Source organism: Ursus arctos, unplaced genomic scaffold, assembly GCF_023065955.2.
Source record: "Ursus arctos isolate Adak ecotype North America unplaced genomic scaffold, UrsArc2.0 scaffold_20, whole genome shotgun sequence".
NCBI lineage: Eukaryota > Metazoa > Chordata > Mammalia > Carnivora > Ursidae > Ursus > Ursus arctos.
The window spans coordinates 21,526,790-21,544,513 of NW_026622875.1; the positions used below are offsets into that span (position 1 = coordinate 21,526,790).

Here is a 17,724-nt window from a genome sequence, read left to right on the forward strand (position 1 = left end):
GGGAACAGAATTACTGCCCTGCCTGAAATAACTGAAAAAAAAAAAAAAATTGGCAGTGCAGGATAGTGATTTCTGAGGGGAGAAGAAATGAAGTGAGCCCCCAGTTGTCCCAGCTTACTGCTAGAGGTGTCTCTGAGAAGAAGAGGGAGAGTTGTCAGTTGGGAGCTAGAGTTCCCAAGGCAGAATACCAGACAAAAGAAAAGCTACACAGACAGAAACTTCCAAGAGCTACAAGAATCCCCCGAGTCATTAGCTCAGTGTTGATAAACATACACAGGTGAGGAAACTGAGGCTAGGGAAAGAATCATTTGAAAAGAGCAGAGGGCCTGGGGGCTCCTGGGGTCCTGGGATCAAGCCCTGCATTGGGCTCCCTGCTTAGCGGGGAGTCTGCTTCTCTTCCCCCTCTGCCCCTCTCCCCACACTCATGCTCTCTTTTGCTTGTTCTCTCTCTCAAATAAATAAATAAATAAATAAATAAATAACATCTTAAAAAAAAAAAAAAGAGCAGAGGGAACAATTCCTGAAGCCCACAAATGGCTACCATAAGGTCCTACCAGCCATATTATGAAACCTGGTAATTCACAGATGCCGCCTCATGATTGAAAAAATGTAAGTCCCTAGACCAAAGGCTGCTCTTATTCTATCCATCAAAGTTTAAAAGCAAACTACAAAAGAATGAAACTGTTTCCAAGTTACTTAACTGGGTCCTCAAGTATACTGATAAAAATATAAAAATATCCAGAAACTTCATAATGTCTAGAATCAAAAAGAAAATAATCAGGAACACAAAGAATCAAAAAAATATGAGCTATAATGGTATCTCAAGAAACAATAAAAATCTCAAATAAACAACCTAGTCTTACACATAAAGGAGCTAGAAAAAGAAGCACAGCAAAACTCAAAACCAGTAGGAGGAAGGAAATAATAAAGATCAGAGGAGAAATAAATGAAATAGAAACTTAAAAAACAATAAAATGTATCCATGAAACCAGGAACTGGTTCTTTGAAAAGATCAACAAAATTGATAAACCTTTAGACAGAATCCCCAGACAAAGAGAGAGGGAGACAGAGACAGGACTAAAAAACAAAATCAGAAATGAAAAAGGAGAAATAACAACTGACATCACAGAAATACAAAAGATTATACGAGAATGTCATGAGAAATTATATGCTAACAAACTGGACAACCTAGAAGAGATAGATAAATTCCTAGAAACACATAACATTCCAAAACTGAATCAGGAAGAAATGGAAAATTTGAACAGACCAATTACCAGCAATGAAATTGAAGCAGTAATCAAAAAATTCCCAACAAACAAAGTCCAGGACCAGAGGGTGTCACGGGTGAATTCTATCAAACATTTAAAGAAGAGTTAATACCTATTCTTCTCAAACTATTTCAAAAAATAGAAGAGACAGGAAAGCTTCCAAATTCCTATGAGGCCAGCATTTACCTGATACCCAAACCAGATAAAGACACTACAAAAAAAAGGGAACTACAAGTCAAAATCTGATGAAAGTGGATGCAAAAATCCTCAGCAAAATATTAGCAAACCAAATCCAACAATACATTAAAAAAATCACTCATCATTATCAAGTGGGATTTATTCCTGGAATGCAAAGGAGGTTTAATATTCATAAATCTACACTAGCATATCAAGAAGAGAAAGGATGAAAACCACATGGTCATTTCAACAGATGCAGAAAAAGCATTTGACAAAGTACAACATACGTGCATGATAAAAAGTAAGTTTAGAGGGAACATACCTCAACATAATAAAGGCCTTATATGAAAAACCCACAGCTAACATCATCCTTAACGTGGGAAAAACTGAGAGGTTTCCCTCTAAGATCAGAGACAAGACTAGAATATCCACTCTCATCACTTTTATTCAACATAATACTGGAAGTCCTAGCCACAGCAATCAGAAAACAAAAAGAAATCAAAGGCATTCAAATTTGGTAAGGAAGAAGTAAAACTTTCATTATTTGCAGATGACATGATACTGTATATAGAAAACCCTAAAAACTCCACCAAAAAACTAGAACTTCTAAATGAATTCAGTAAGGTTGCAGGATACAAAATCAATATAGAGAAATTCATTGCGTTTCTATACACTAACAATGAAACAGCAGAAAGAGAAATTAAGAAAAAAATCCCATTTACAACGTGCCAAAAATAATAGAATACCTAGGAATAAACATAGTCAAAGAGGTAGAAGATCTGTACTCTGAAAATTATAATACACTGATAAAAGAATTTGAAGATGACAGAAACAAATGGAAAGATAATCCATGCTTATGGATTGGGAGAATATTGCTAAAATGTCCGTACTACCCAAAGCAATCTACACGCTTAATGCAATCCCTTTCAAAACAACAATAGCTTTGTTCACAGAACTAGAATAAATAATCCTAAAATTTGTACGGAACCACAAAAGACCCCAAATAGCCAAATCGATTTTGAAAACAAAGAACAAAACTGAAGGTAGCGCAATCCCAGGTTTCAAGATATATTACGTATCTGTAGTAATCAAAACAGGAGAGTACTGGCACAAAAAAAAGACATATAAATCAATGGAACAGAATAGAGAGCCCAGAAATAAACCCATGATTATATGATCAATTAATCTCTGACAAAGGAAGCAAGGATATGAAATGGGAAAAAGACAGTCTCTTCAACAAATGGTGTTGGGAAAACTGGACAGCTACATGCAAAAGAATGAAACTGGACCACTTTCTCTTACACCATATACAAAAAAACCTCAAAATGGATTAAGGACATAAATGTGACATCTGAAGTCATAAAAATTCTAGAGAAGAGCACAGGCAGTAATTTCTCTGCACTGGCTACAGCAACATTTTTCTATATAAGTCTCCTCAGGTAAAGGAAACAAAAGCAAAAATAAAATATTAGGACTATATCAAAATAAAAAGCACAACAAAGGAAGCAACCAACAAAACTAAAAGACAAGCTACTGAATAGGAGAATATATTTGCAAATGATATATCCAATAAAGGGTTCGTATCCAAAATACAAAAAGAATTTATATAACTCAACACCCAAAACACAAGTAATCCAATTTAAAAATGGGCAGAAGACGTGCACAGACATTTCTCCAAATAAAACATGCAGATGGCCAACAGACTCATGAAAAGATGCTCAATATTACTCATCATCAGGGAAATACAAATCAAAACCACACTGAGGTATCACCTCACATTAGTCAGAATGGCTAGTATAAAAAACACAAGAAACAAGAAGCACTGGCAAGGATGTGGAGAAAAAGGAACCCTCCCGTGCTGCTGGTGAGAATGCAAACTGTTGCAGCCACTATGAAAAACAGGATGGAGCTTCCTCAAAAATATAAAAATAGAATTAACATTTGATCCAGTAATTCTTCTACTGGGTATTTACCCAAAGAATACGAAAACACTAATTTGAAAAGATATATGCACATTCCTTATGTTTACTGCAGCATTATTTACAATAGCCAAATTATGGAAGCAACCCAGGTGTCTATCAATAGATGAATGGATAAAAAGGAAGTGTGTATATACACACACACACACACACACACACACACACACACACACAGAGTAGAATATTACTAAGCCATAAAAAAAGTATGAAATCTTGCCATTTGCAACAACATGGATGGATCAATCTAGAGGATATTATGCTAAGTGAAACAAATCAGTCAGAGAAAGGCAAATACCACATGATTTCACTCATAAGAGGAATTTAAAAAACAAAACAAAGAATCAAAAAAACAGACTCTTAACTATAGAGAACAAACTGATGGTTACCAGAGGGGAGGCGGGTGGGGGGATGTGTGAAATAGGTAAAGGGGATTAAGAGTACACTTATCATAATGAGCAATGAAAAATGTACAGAATTGATGAATCACTATATTGTACACCCAAAACCAATATTAACACTGTGTTAATTATACTAGAATTTAAAAATAATAAATTTTAAAAACTATATTCATATGTTCATGTATTCATATGTTCATATATTGTATATCCCTATAGAGATACAAGAAACATTAAAAGTTGGAACTCTATAGAGATGAAAAACACAACGTCTGACATGAAAAAACACAGAGTGGATTAACGAAAGATTGGATATGGCAGAAGAAAAGATAAACAAACAGGAAGACAGAGCAATAAACACATTAATTGATATGTAAATGGTCTAAACACAATTAAAAAGCAGAGGTTCTGGTTAAAAGAATGGGAAAATACATACTAACACTAATCAAAAGGAAGCTGATTCTATGGATAACAACCCAAATTCTCATCAGTAAGGGTCTGGCTGAATAACTGATAGTAAATCTATATGGTGGAATTACATGTAGTTGTGAAAAAGAGTAAGGTAAATTTCTATTCTCTAATTAACTGTGATATGGAGGATAGAGGGTTGGGAATGAGTGTGACACTTCTCCAAACATACCTCATGTAAGTTCTAACTTTGGAAACATAAGAAACTTGTATATTTCAAAAGTAAAATTAAACTTAATCCTAAAAATAAAAAACAACTCTGATTATGTTAATATTGTCAGGGATTAAGATTTCCAATATAAGAGGAAAGAGATACAGTGTAAAATCAAAGTTAGGTTAAAAATTTTATAATACTAAATTTAAATTAGAAAAGAAGGAAGGAAGGAAAGAAACAGAGAGAAAGAAAGAAAAACAGCCAAAAGAAAGAAAGAAAGAAAGAAAGAAAGAAAGAAAGAGAAAGAAAGAAAGAAAGAAAGAAAGAAAGAAAGAAAGAAAGAGCAAGTGAGCCAGCCTGTCAGCCAGAGAGGCTATATTAATATCAAGCAAAGTAGATTTCACAACAAAGAATACTCCCAGGGATAAAGAGAGTCATTTTATAATAGTGAAGAATTCAATTTATTAAGAAGTTATAACAATCCTAAATGTTAAACTCTTAACATTAGAGCTACAAAATAAATGAAGCAAAAACTGATAGAACTACAAAGAGAAATAGACAAATTCACAAATAGAGATAGCAACACCCCCTCTCAAAAACTGATAAAGCAATTAAGAATGAAAGTTAAATAAGACTGTCAACCAACCTGACACAATTAACATTTACTAAAAATACTCTATCTAGGGGCGCCTGGGTGGCTCTGTCGGTTAAGTGTCTGCCTTTGGCTCCGGTCATCATCCCAGGGTCCTGGGATTGAGCCTAATATCAGGCTCCCTACTTAGTGGGGAGTCTGCTTCTCCCTCTCCCTCTCCTTCTGCCCCTGCTCATGTGTTCTCTCTCCCGCTCACTCTCTCTCAAATAAATAAATAAAATCTTAAAAAAAACAAAACAAAAACCTCTTTCCACCCAAAGCAGAAAACACATACTTTCCAAATGCACTTGGAACATGTACCAAGATTATGTGACACTTTGTGGCCAAAAAAGCAAGTCTTGGCAAATTGAGAAGTATTCAGACCATACAAAATATGTTGACAACAGAATTAAATTAGAAATCAACAGGAAGAAGATATCAGGAAAATCCTCAAATACTTGGAAACAAAGTAACTCATGGATATATATCCATATATATATAAATAATCCATGGGTTGAAGAATAATACAAAACTATAAAATATTTTGAATTGCATTAAAATGAAAACCCAGCATATCAAAATTTGAAGGATACAGTTAAAGCAGTACTCAGAAGAAGAAAATGGATAGCACTAAAAACCTCCATTAGGAAAGAAGAAAGGTTTTCAGTCACTGTCTTCAGCCTCCATCACAAGAAACTTAAAAGGAAAACAAATTAAACCTAAAGTAAACAAAAACAGAATGGGAATCAAAATAAAAAACAAAACATACAAAAATCAATGAAATCAAAAGCCACTCTTTAAGGTCATTAAAATTGATAAACTCTAGATAGACTGATTAGGAAAAACAGAGTACAGACGCATATTACCAACATTAGGAATGAGTGACATGACATCACTACAAAGTCCACAGACATTAAAAGAATAAAAAGGAGTAACTTGAACAACTTTACACCAAACAACTGGACAAATCAGAATAGATGGTCAAATTTCTTAAAAGATACAAATTACCAAAGATTACTTTTAAAAAATCTAAATAGCTATGTATCTCTTTAAAAAACCCTAAATTTCTGGTTATAAAACTTTCCCACCAAAAAAAACAAAACAAAAACACTTTAGGCCCAGAAGGCTTTGCTGGTGAATTCTTAAACTATTCATGTAAAAAATAAATTATATTAATTATGTACAAAAAAACCCCAGAAAATTGGGGGGAAAAGAAAAAGTGAGAGAGAATACTTCCCAATTCACTCAATGAAGCCATTATTCCCAATTCCAAAACCAAAGACATTATAAGAAAACTACAGACCAACATCCTTCATAAACATAGATACAAAAAACCTTAACGAAATTTTAGCAAATCAAAGCCAACAACATACAACAATGACAATACAACATGACCAAGTGGAGGTTGGTTTAACTTTAAAAATCAACAAAATTCCCCATATTAACAGATGAAAACAGAAAAAGGATAAGATCATTTGAATACCCATCCCTGATAAACATTCTCAGCAAATCAGGAACAGAGGGGAACTTTCTCAACCTGATAAACAACAGCTAACATCATACTTAATGGCAAAAAAACTGAATGCTTTCCCCCTAAAATAAGGAATAAGACAAAGACGTTTGCTCTCACTTCTTCTATTCAACATCGTACTGGAGGTTCTAGCCTGTGTAATCAGGCAAGAAACAGAAATAAGAGGTATCCAGACTGAAGAAGTACAACTGTCTACTCACAGATGACATGATCACCTATACAAAATCCTATGGAGTCTATAAACAAGCTAGAACAAATCAGTGAATGTAACAAGGCTGCAGAATACAAACTATTTTTTTTTTTAATTTCTATATACTAGTGACAAACAACCATATATTCAACTTGTTTTTCTCTCTTCACCCTCCCCCCGCACCAGGTTCTTTCCCTCAGTCTTTTTCTCTAATATAATAATCACTGCCGGGACTTCATGTCACCCAGAACCTATTTAATTTTTCTGTTTGTCTTTCCAAATGTTTTGACCTCCCTTTCACTCCTCATCCTACTGAAATCTACTTTTTCTACATTCATCATTCTATGGAAACTCTCCTCATTTAAGTCCCCTGAGTGTCAAATGCTATCCATATTTTTCAGGGCTTTTCTTACTAGATTTCTTGGCTGCATGCAATATTTCTGATCACTCCCTCCTTCCTTAAAGCCTTCTTTCTTGGTTTCCTTGGCCTTCACTCGAATAATTTTCCTCATATTACCTGTCTCCCTCATGTTTTCCTCTCATGCTATTCTACTTCTACTGCTGAATCTGTTCTCAGTCGGCTGCTCTCTTTGCACTATATAACCTCCCTCTAGGGCTGTTTTTATCACATCTATTCTTATGGCTACAACTACCATCAACTTTACATTCTATATGAGATCTCACCACAGAGTTTAAGATTTTTATATTCAAATGCCCGATGGAAATCCCTACCTAAATGTCCAAGAACGGCTAAAACTCAACTCTTCACCATCTCTTATTAAAGGAGCTCCTCCTCTAGAATTTTCTCTTTGTTGTAAACACCACCACCCACCCAGTAACACAATCTAGAAATCTAGGAGCCACACTTAGATTCATTCTCTCTTCTTCCTCACTATCTGTATCTAATCAGTAAGTTTTAGTGATGCTACTCTTTATTTCTTCATTTGTCCTCTTCTCTCATTTCTGTAACAACTGTTCGGGTGCAGAATCCATCATCTCTCACTTGGATCACCTAATAACTTTCAAATTCACCTCCCAGTTTCTACACTTACTGCTGTCACAAATCTGATCTTTCACAAATTCTGTCCATATTACTCTATTGTCTACAATTTTTCAAGAGTTCCATGAGCTCTTATAAGTTTCATAAGTTCATATGGGACGTACGAGCCTCCAAGATCTGGCTCCAGCCTATCTCACCAGTATCTAACCAATCTTTGAGCTTCATATGCTCAGCAACATCAAACCGCTTTTAATTATTCTCCCTCCCTCCTCACCATGTTTCTTCTTCCATACTTTTGCCTATATTGTTCTTTCCTTCTGGAAAAAAAAAAACTCACTTTTTCTAGGCAAACTACTTTCTATTCATCCTTTAAGAAGACAAATGTTACCTTTTTTCATTTAGTTGTTTCAAAGAGTTAGTTAGCGCCTATTAGTGCCAGGCTCTGGAGGTGATGAAGTGAGTAAGACAAACATGTTCCTGCTCTCATGGAGCTTAGAGTCTATTTGAAATAACAGGTAACAAGCAATAAAGAAAAAAATAATTAGAAATAGTGGCAAGTGCTATTAAGAAAAAAAGAATAGGGTGCCCTATTTTAAAATAAGTGATGCTTAAGCTGAAACTTAAGGATGAGAAAGAACAATCTAGAAGAATGGGCATGCCAGGCAAAAAAGCACAGCAGATGTGGATCTCTGAACAGGAAGAGTATGTCATATTTGAGGAATTGAGAGAAGGCCAGTGAACATATGAACAACAGGAAGCGTACCAGAAGATGAAATCTGACAGGCAGGCAGCATCAGAACATGGGAGAATCTTATGGGCCAAGTTAAAGGGCTTGGGTCTTATCCTAAATGCAATAGGAATCACTAAGTGTTTCATCAGGGGAATGACATGACCTAATTTATGTTTTAAAAGACTGCTCTGAGTTGGTATGGAGAGAATGGACTGCAGAGTAGAAGGCCAGCTAAGACTATCAAAATAGTAAAGGTAACAAATGGTTGCTGGTTTGAAGATGTCAATAGATATTAAAAATTAGAAAAGTCAAGAAATATCTCATATAATCAATAAGAAAGGGACCCAGTGTGTGGGTGCAGAAAGGAGAAAAGATTTTAAACGACTCTCAGATTTCTGGCTTAGGTAATTAGGTCCATGGTGGTTCCAACTGTTAAGGCTATGGGGAGGAACTGTACAGATATGACAGTCAATGCTTCAGTTTCAAATGTGTTAAATTTGCAAAGTTGTGAGACATCAAAGCAAAAATGCCAAAAAGGCAGGTGGATGTGTGAGTGCAGAGCTCAGAAAAAAGACCTGAGTTAAATGCACAAGATAGAGACAATTTTTTTAACTTTTATTTTCAATTTTTTTAACTTATTTTGAAATAAATTTGTGACTTCCAAAAACTTGCAAAATAGGGGCGCCTGGGTGGCACAACAGTTAAGTGTCTGCCTTCGGCTCAGGGCGTGAACCTGGCGTTATGAGATCGAGCCCCACATCAGGCTCCTCCGCTATGAGCCTGCTTCTTCCTCTCCCACTCCCCCTGCTTGTGTTCCCTCTCTCACTGGCTGTCTCTATCTCTGTTGAATAAATAAAATCTTAAAAAAAAAAACAAAAAAAAAAAACAAAAAAAAAAAAACTTGCAAAATAATATATACAGTTCCTATATACCCATCACATAGTATTAACATTTTATTTAACCAGAGGAAAACTACAGAAACAGGAAAATAACATTGATACAATGTTAGTTAATGATAATATTAATTAATCTTATGGACTTGACTCAAATTTTGCCCATGTCCTTTTTCTGGTCTAGGATGCAATATAGGATCTCACATTGCATTTAGTTGTCATATCTTCTTAGTCTCTTTTATCCTACAACACTTCCTTAGTTTTTCTTCTTCAACCCATGATCTTGCCAGTACTATCCAGTTCTTTTGTAGAATATTCCCTAATTTGAATTTGAAGTTTCCTCTTGATTAGACTGAAATTATGCATATTGGTTTCCTTCTCAATACTAGATGTCTCATTACCAGTGATATTAACTTGCGTCACACAGGTTAAGTTGGTATCTACCACACATCTCATGGAGAGAGTTTTTGAGAGTATGCAAATATGCTGTTTGTCTTCATACTTATGCCCACTTATTTAGCATTCATAGATGATTTATCCCTGCACTAATTATTACTGTAGTATGCCAATGTTTATTTCCTATTTCCATCATTTGTCCTACATTCATTAATTAGAATTCTACTAAGGAAAAAGTAATACTTTCTCCCCAACGTGTTTATGTATCAGCATTGGATCGTGGATATTTTATTAGATAGCATTGCCTCATGGACTTATTCTTTAATTTTCATTATTTATTTTGATGCTCAAATTGTCCCAGTTTGGTTACTTGGAGCTCTTTCAAGTTGGCTTCAATGTCCTTTCTACATGCCATTATTATTATGATTATGATTATTATTAGTACTTTCTTACTTTCTGATTCCACAGATGCTCTGAGCTCATCTTGTATTTTTTTTCCATGTTCAAGTCCTGAGTCAGCCAATGCTTAAAAAAAAAAATTCAGGTTCTTTTTATTGGAGAAGCTCTAATACTGTAGCCATTTGCCACATGCAGCTTTTTAATTTAAATTAATTAAAATTGGACAAAATTAAAAATTCAATTCTTTAGCTGTACTGGCCATAGTTTAAGTTTTCAATAGCCACATATGACTAGTGGCTACCATACTGGACAGTTAAGTTATAAAACATTTTCATCATCACAAAAAGATCTACTGTACAGTACTAACTGGAGAATGATATTTAAAAACCAAGGTATGGATGCTATGTTCACTGCTACTGGGCTGACATTGCTTCTAGGCCTTCTGTGTGAACAGAGCTAGTGTACACGCACACATTCAAACAACCCTGTATCTATTAGACGATTTTACTTTGAGAAGTCTGCCTTCAAAGGAGAACAGAGAAATGCGCACAGCAGCTGGGAGAGTGGGGTGGATATGAGGTCTGAGGAGGCTTGCCTTTTAGGATAGGAGATCCTAGAACATGACTTACACGTTGATGAGAAAAATCTAAGAGAGAAGGTGAAGCTGATGAAACAGAAGGAGGAATAATTGAAGGAGCAAAGTCCGTGAGTGGGGGAAATAGATGGAATCCAGAGCTCAGACAGAAGAATTCACCCCCAATAAAAGAAGGGGCACCTCCTCTACTATAACATAAGGACAAAAAGATGGATGTCGATACAGGTTTGCAGATTTAGAATCAGGAAAATGTGACCAATTTATAGTCTGTAGCAATGGAGGCTCTCACAGGTGTTACTAGAGAAGCACAGTAAAACTCCACGGAAGTTTTAAGTACCCATGCAAGGTCTGTGATCAAGAATTTAAAGTAAAATCAGTCTGTGATTTTGTCCAGCAATAATCAGGTACAGTCTGAAAGCAGAGGAAAAAAATGAGTTCCTTCATAGTAGGATTGTTCCAGATAAATGAGATGGATGACGAAAAAAGCAAGGAAGTTAGGGAACTTGCAAGAAAAAATGATTACAGTGATAGATCAGGGAAAACGACCCAGAGGGAAGTGAAAAATAAAAGCAGGTAAGAATGTGGTAAAGATCGATGGACAGAAGTCTTAGTGAAACTTAAGAAATGCTGCGGTGGGGAGCTTCCAGGTCTGGAGGATAGTAGTAAATGCTAGGGTATGAACCTTTCCACACATTATCCCCCAGCTGTGAGTTCAGCAAGTGGCACAAAGAAAACAACACATAAAACTGAGCCTGCAGCATTACTACAGAAGAGAGAATACCATGGAATTAAAATACTTCTAAAAGTTGAGAAATCAATGATAAATTCCACAAAATTGCTACTGGAGCTCTGCTACTGCAGGCCAATGAGTATGGACCATGGAGGTTTAAGTGAAAAAGAGAAAGAAGGAAAGAATACAAACCACCATATGCCCATATAAAGATCTACTTGTGAACATTTGTAGCAGCTTTCTTTATAATAGCCTCAAACTGGAAACAATTCAAACATCCGTCAACTGGTGAATAAACAAACGGAATACTACTTGTGAAAGAAAAAAAACTGGTTTCCAGTTCCAAGTCAAGATGGAGTAGTTGCATGCCTCCCTAGACCTCCCACCAAGTATAACTAAAAATCTTGGGCATTAAATATATAACGAACATAAGAAAACTCTGAAAAGTGAAGAGAAGCAAACCAATTAGAGATCTTGGAACCCAAGGGAAGACATGGGAGTGAATTCCCTGGGCTTTTCTCTAGCAATCAGACTGATTGCTACATGCACACCTGTGGGCATGGACAAAAAATGCCCTAAGAAAAAGCCAGCTCTCTCTAGCCAAAGGACAAGGAACTGGGCAGCTTAGCAAGACAGAAAACATTTTTAGATGATAAAAAAACCACTTACTCTAATCAAACAACATGAAAAACACTGTGGCTCCACCCAAACCTCCATCAACAAAGACCAAAGGCTGAGGAGAGAGCCTCGACTTCCACCTTTGGCAAGCTGTAAGAAGCCCCTTCCCCCAGTGGTGTTAGTAGAGACCACCAGAGGAACCTCGATTTTCATCCCCCCGGTAACAATGAGGCACTCCTTCCCCTTCATGCCAGGGTGATGTCAGAGGAGGCTGAGCAGGAAGGCAATACCTTCACCACCTATAGTAACTACTAAATCCTCTCAACCATCATGTCAGTAGAGGCCACAATGGAGCAGTAACGAGGCACTCCTCCCCACCCCAGCCAGAGTGGCCACATGAGAGGACTACGAGGCGCCTACACTACCACTCCCATTCAGCAATAATAAGGAACTCTTTTCACTCTTCCCCCCAGAGGTATCAGCAGAGGTTGAGTCAGGAACCTGGATTTCTATGTGTACCTGACAGTAATGAACAGGCACTCTTCTCTATTCACCAGCAGAGTGTCAAAGAGTCTGGCTAAAACAGAATACTTATATAAGATCCAGAGTCTCATAACATAATACCCAAAACGTCCAGAGTAAAACTGAAAACCATTCATCATACCAAAACACCAATCTTCAACTTTAAATGAAAAACAAACAAACAAACAAAACAAAACAAAAAAACACCACCAAAACAAAACAAAAAACCCAAAACCAAAAAAAAAAAAGAAAGAAAGAAAGAAAAAAAAGAAAAGGAATCAGCAGATGACAACACTGAGATAACATGGATGTTGGAATTATCTGGCAAAGATGTAAAAGCAGCCAACATAAAAATGATTCAATGAGCATTTACAAACACAACTGAAATAAATGAAAGGAAAAGTTTCAGCAAAAAAATAGAAAGTCATCAAAGATATAAAAGATATGAAGAAGAACCAAATGGAAATTTTGACACTTAAAACCAAAATAAGAAACTTGATACATGGGCTCAACAGCAGAATGGAGGGGACAGAGGAAATAATCAGTGAGCTTAAAAGATAGAACAACAGAAATTACCCAACATGAACAGAGAAAACAGACTGGGGGGGGGGGGGGGAGAGCAGAGCCTCAGGGAACTACAGGACTATAATAGAACATCTAACATTAATGTCATTTAAATCTCAAGAGGAGAGGAGAAAGATGGCAGGGCTGATAAAAGTATTAGAAGAAATAACGGCTGAAAATTTCCCAAATTTGGCAAAAGACATAAACATACAGATTCAAGAAGCTGATTGAACACCAAACAGGATAAACCCAAAGAAATCTATGCCAAAATACTTCATAGTCAAACTGAAACACATAGAAGACCAAAGACAAAACCTCTTGAAAGCAGCCAGGGAGAAAAAGCACATTACCTGCCCAGGAAAACGATTACAATGAACTAAAAAACCATAAAGACCAGAAGGAAGTGACATATTTTTCATGTGCTGAAAAAAAAAGAGCTGTCAATGAAGAATTCTATATCCAGTTAAAATATCCTTCAGGAATAAAGAAAAGAAATCAAGACATTCTCAGATAAAGGAAAACTAAAAGAATGTGTCACTTATAAACCTACCCTAAAAGAACGGTAAAAGGAAATTCTCTAAACATAAAACAGTGATAAAAGAAGGAATCTTAAAAAATCAATAGAGAAAAAAAGCAAAGAGCAAAAATATGGGTAAATACAATGAACTTAGTCTTCCCTTCTTTTCTAATTTTTCTAAATCGTGTTAGATGGCTGAAGCAAAAATTGTTAACACTGATGTGGTTCTCAACGTACCCAGTGAAAATATTTAAGACAACTATATTACAAATGGTGGAGGGTAAAGGGACTTAAAAGAAGGTAAGGTTTCTACACTTTATTCTAACCAGTAAAATGGCAATATCAATAGACTACGGTAAGTTATACATGTACAATGTAATACCTAAAACACCACCAAAAACCGTACCTAGAAAAACTATACAAAGAGATATACTATAGATAGAAAAACAGTACAGATAAATCAAAATGGAATTCTAAAACTATGTTCAAGGAACCCAGAGGAAAAAGAAAACAGGTAAAAAGTAAAATAGAGAACAGAAAACAACCCAAAAAATGGCAGATTTAAGCTTAATACATCAGTAATTACATTAAAAGTAAATGCTATAAATTCACTAAATAAAAGACAGACTGGCAAAGTGGATTTTAAAAAGTGACACCTAACTATATTCTGTCTATAAGAAATTACACACAACTGGATGGATCTGATTGAAAAAAGCCTATCTCAAAAGGTCACATATGATAAGACTCTATTTACATAATGTTCTTGAAATGACAAAATTATAGCTCTGGAAGCAGCTCAGAGGTTGCCAAAGGTTACAGATAGTAGTGGGGGAAGGAGTGGGTGTGACTATAATAGTATGGTAGCATAAGGGAGATCTTTATGGTGATAGAACAGTTCTGTATCTTGATTGCGGTGGTTACCACAAATCTACATATATGATAAAAGATATATAATATGCTAGACAGTGCACAATGTCAATTTCCTGGTTTTTATATTGTATTATAGTTATATAAGATGTAACCACTGAAGGATACTGAGTGAAAGGTACATAGGACCTCTCCATACTTCTCAATTTCTTATAAATCTATGATTACCTCAAAAGAAAAAAGTTAAAAAAAAAAAAAAACCAAAACTGTCAGAATTCAAATCCAGACTACTACTTCTTGAAGGAATTTGGGCTTATTTAACCAATCTGTGCATTGTTTTGTCATACAACAGTATCTATACCAAGTTATGACAAGAAGTAAATTAACACCTAAAAAAAGATGACTACTGATATGTGCAGCAATGTGGATGAATCTCAGAAGCATTATGCTAAATGAAAGAAGCCACTCACAAAAGCCTCCATATTACATGAATCGTTCACATGACATTTTGGAAAAGGCAAAAATACAGGGACCAAAATCAGCTCATGGTTTCTTGGTGCTGAGTGTAGGGAGAGAGGACTAAAACATATCACTGAGTAAGGCCTCTTTGTAGAGTTTTGACTTCTGAAGTCATGCTAATATTCTCATATTAAAAAAATAAAAGTAAACAACAAGGATGGGGGGGAACCATTTAAGTGTCTGCAAACAAACCAAAACAAACCAACTATTTCAAATGTTGTAACATAACCAAAGTGAGCAAGGGAGGGAATGGTGGAAGGCACTAATCCAAACACTTAAACTATATGTTCTGTCTGGAGGAAAAATACTACAAACAAATCTTGAGCTGTTTCTAGTAGGTATATCCAAGTTGAGAAACATTAAAAAAAAGTAACTGGCCTGTATTCTTCAAAAATCTCAATAACACGAAGGATAAAGAAAAGCTAAAAATTATTACTGGTTAAGGAGATTAAAGAGACGTATAAACTAAATGTAATACATGATCTTGGACTGGATCCTTTCTTGCAAAGAAAAAAATATCTTAAAGGATATTACTGGACTGGGCTTGGAAATCTGTATTTCCAGAGCAGTTAGAAGATTAGAGTCTGAGCCACAAAAAATGACTCGAGGGCAAAAGAGGAATTTTAAAGTAGGTAAGAATCGATACTGCTACATCCCAAGGTAGCCATTTAGTTTTAGTCCCAGGGTTCCTAATGCTCAGCTCTGTGGTATCAGAGTCTCTAGAAGCCCTCTACCAGGAAGCCTTTCCAACTCCATCCTGCCAGGGAGTTAGATATGCTTAGCCGGGATCATGTAACAGCCTACTGCGTATCTCTACCATCTAACCCACATTTACTACATAAGGTTGAATGAATTAATGACCTATCATAACCTGAGTACAGTAGGTATGAGAGGACAAATTGGAAATCAATTTAATAAAGGAATGACACAGCAGAGTTTCATTTCTCAAAAAAAGTTTCTGAAGTATATAAAATAAGGTGTTGTCTTAAGATTCAAAGAATACATGATGGAGACTTCCATAAAAGAAATATGCTTACTGTACAACAAGCTGCTGGCACACAGTTCCATTCTCTGTTATCAGTTCATTCAGTTTTAATTCAAGGTGAACTTTACCCTATAATGAGAAAAAAAAAAAATGGTCTACTTTACTGATGAAATATTAACGGTAAGTACTTTTTCAGATGGTACCAATAATATTTAATTGTTCACTAACTAAATTTTAGTGATCCCTACCACATGGCTTTGCCCACATTAAGTACTTATTAAATGACTAATAACCAACAATGTAGATCTAGAAGTCAAATGCTTGTATCAGACTTGGTGCTCCAAACTAAGAATTTAATTCCCAGTTCAAAAAGTATTTATGAATCTCAATTACCATGGATAAAAAAAAAAAGACAGCATTTATGTTTTAGGAAACTTTGAAATGAAAGCAGATTATAAAATATAGATTTGTTTTCCAGAAAAGATAAATCATCAATAAGAACAGAGGCAGTATCATTAAAGGTCAAGAGAAATCATACAATTCTAAAACAATAAAACTAAATTAAAGCTAGTAAGATGCAATTTGTCAACATTTTTCTGAAAATTAAAGATTTATGGAATATCTACTATATTTTAGTAGGCACTGTAGGACTAGGTAGGAATCAACAGATGTATAAGACACAATCACTGCTTATAAGAAGCTCACAGTCTAGCGGGGAGACAATAAAGATAGATAACAATATACGACCAAGAGCACTGATGAAAAAATGGGACACTGAACATAAGTAAGTACTTTCTTCAATAACTATCAATAAAAGGATTTTAAAAAAATTCAGTAGTATAGGGGCGCCTGGGTGGCTCAGTTGTTAAGCATCTGCCTTCGGCTCAGGGCGTGATCCTGGCGTTCTGGGATCGAGCCCCACATGAGACTCCTACACTGGGAGGCTGCTTCTTCCTCTCCCACTCCCCCTGCTTGTGTTCCCTCTCTCACTGGGTGTCTCTCTGTCAAATAAATAAATAAAATCTTAAAAAAAAAAATTCAGCAGTATAAATTTAAAGCAAACTATAAACGTCTCATGAAACAAAGGTTTAGGAATAATATAATCTAGAGCTTGATAGTTACACCCTGCGAGTGGTGATGAGCAATTCTAAACTGGTTATGAGCAATTCTAAAGTGGTTAAGATCAGTCCTGGATTACCTCCACCCAGTTGACAAGACAAATTCCCACAGTGGAGATTTCAGGGGTGTGATGTCTAGGGGCTGAGACATAAGTAATTTCATCAGAAGTAGGAAAGTTCATTATCAAGTCACTGTTCCTCTTTGGAATAACCCCTATCAGACATTCTTTCACAGGAATCTAACCTGAATCAGCCTCACTATTTTGGGGGAGGGGAGTTTGCTCTATGAGAGTGAATTTGATGTCCACTAACTACAAAGCTCGGGGTTAGATGGATACTAAGTTATTGACTGATGGATCTCAATGCAAAAGTCTGCATGAGAAAGCTAAACTCTAAAGAAACAAAGGCAACAGTAGTAGCAAAATTGGCTATTAGGTGGAACTGGAACTAAATTAAGCAAATTTTCCACTAAAAATCC

General features: G+C 35.7%; 1 protein-coding gene across 2 annotated transcripts in view; it reads right to left on the minus strand.

Moving 5' to 3' along the window:
• The window catches only part of RASA2 (RAS p21 protein activator 2), a 117,973-nt gene that overhangs the window by 56,105 nt on the left and 44,144 nt on the right, over nt 1-17,724 (minus strand). For both annotated transcript variants that reach the window (XM_026497158.4, XM_026497157.4), the window contains exon 5: nt 16,181-16,257. In XM_026497158.4, the coding sequence (XP_026352943.1) occupies nt 16,181-16,257 (77 nt within the window). The remainder of the gene's footprint in view (nt 1-16,180; nt 16,258-17,724) is intronic.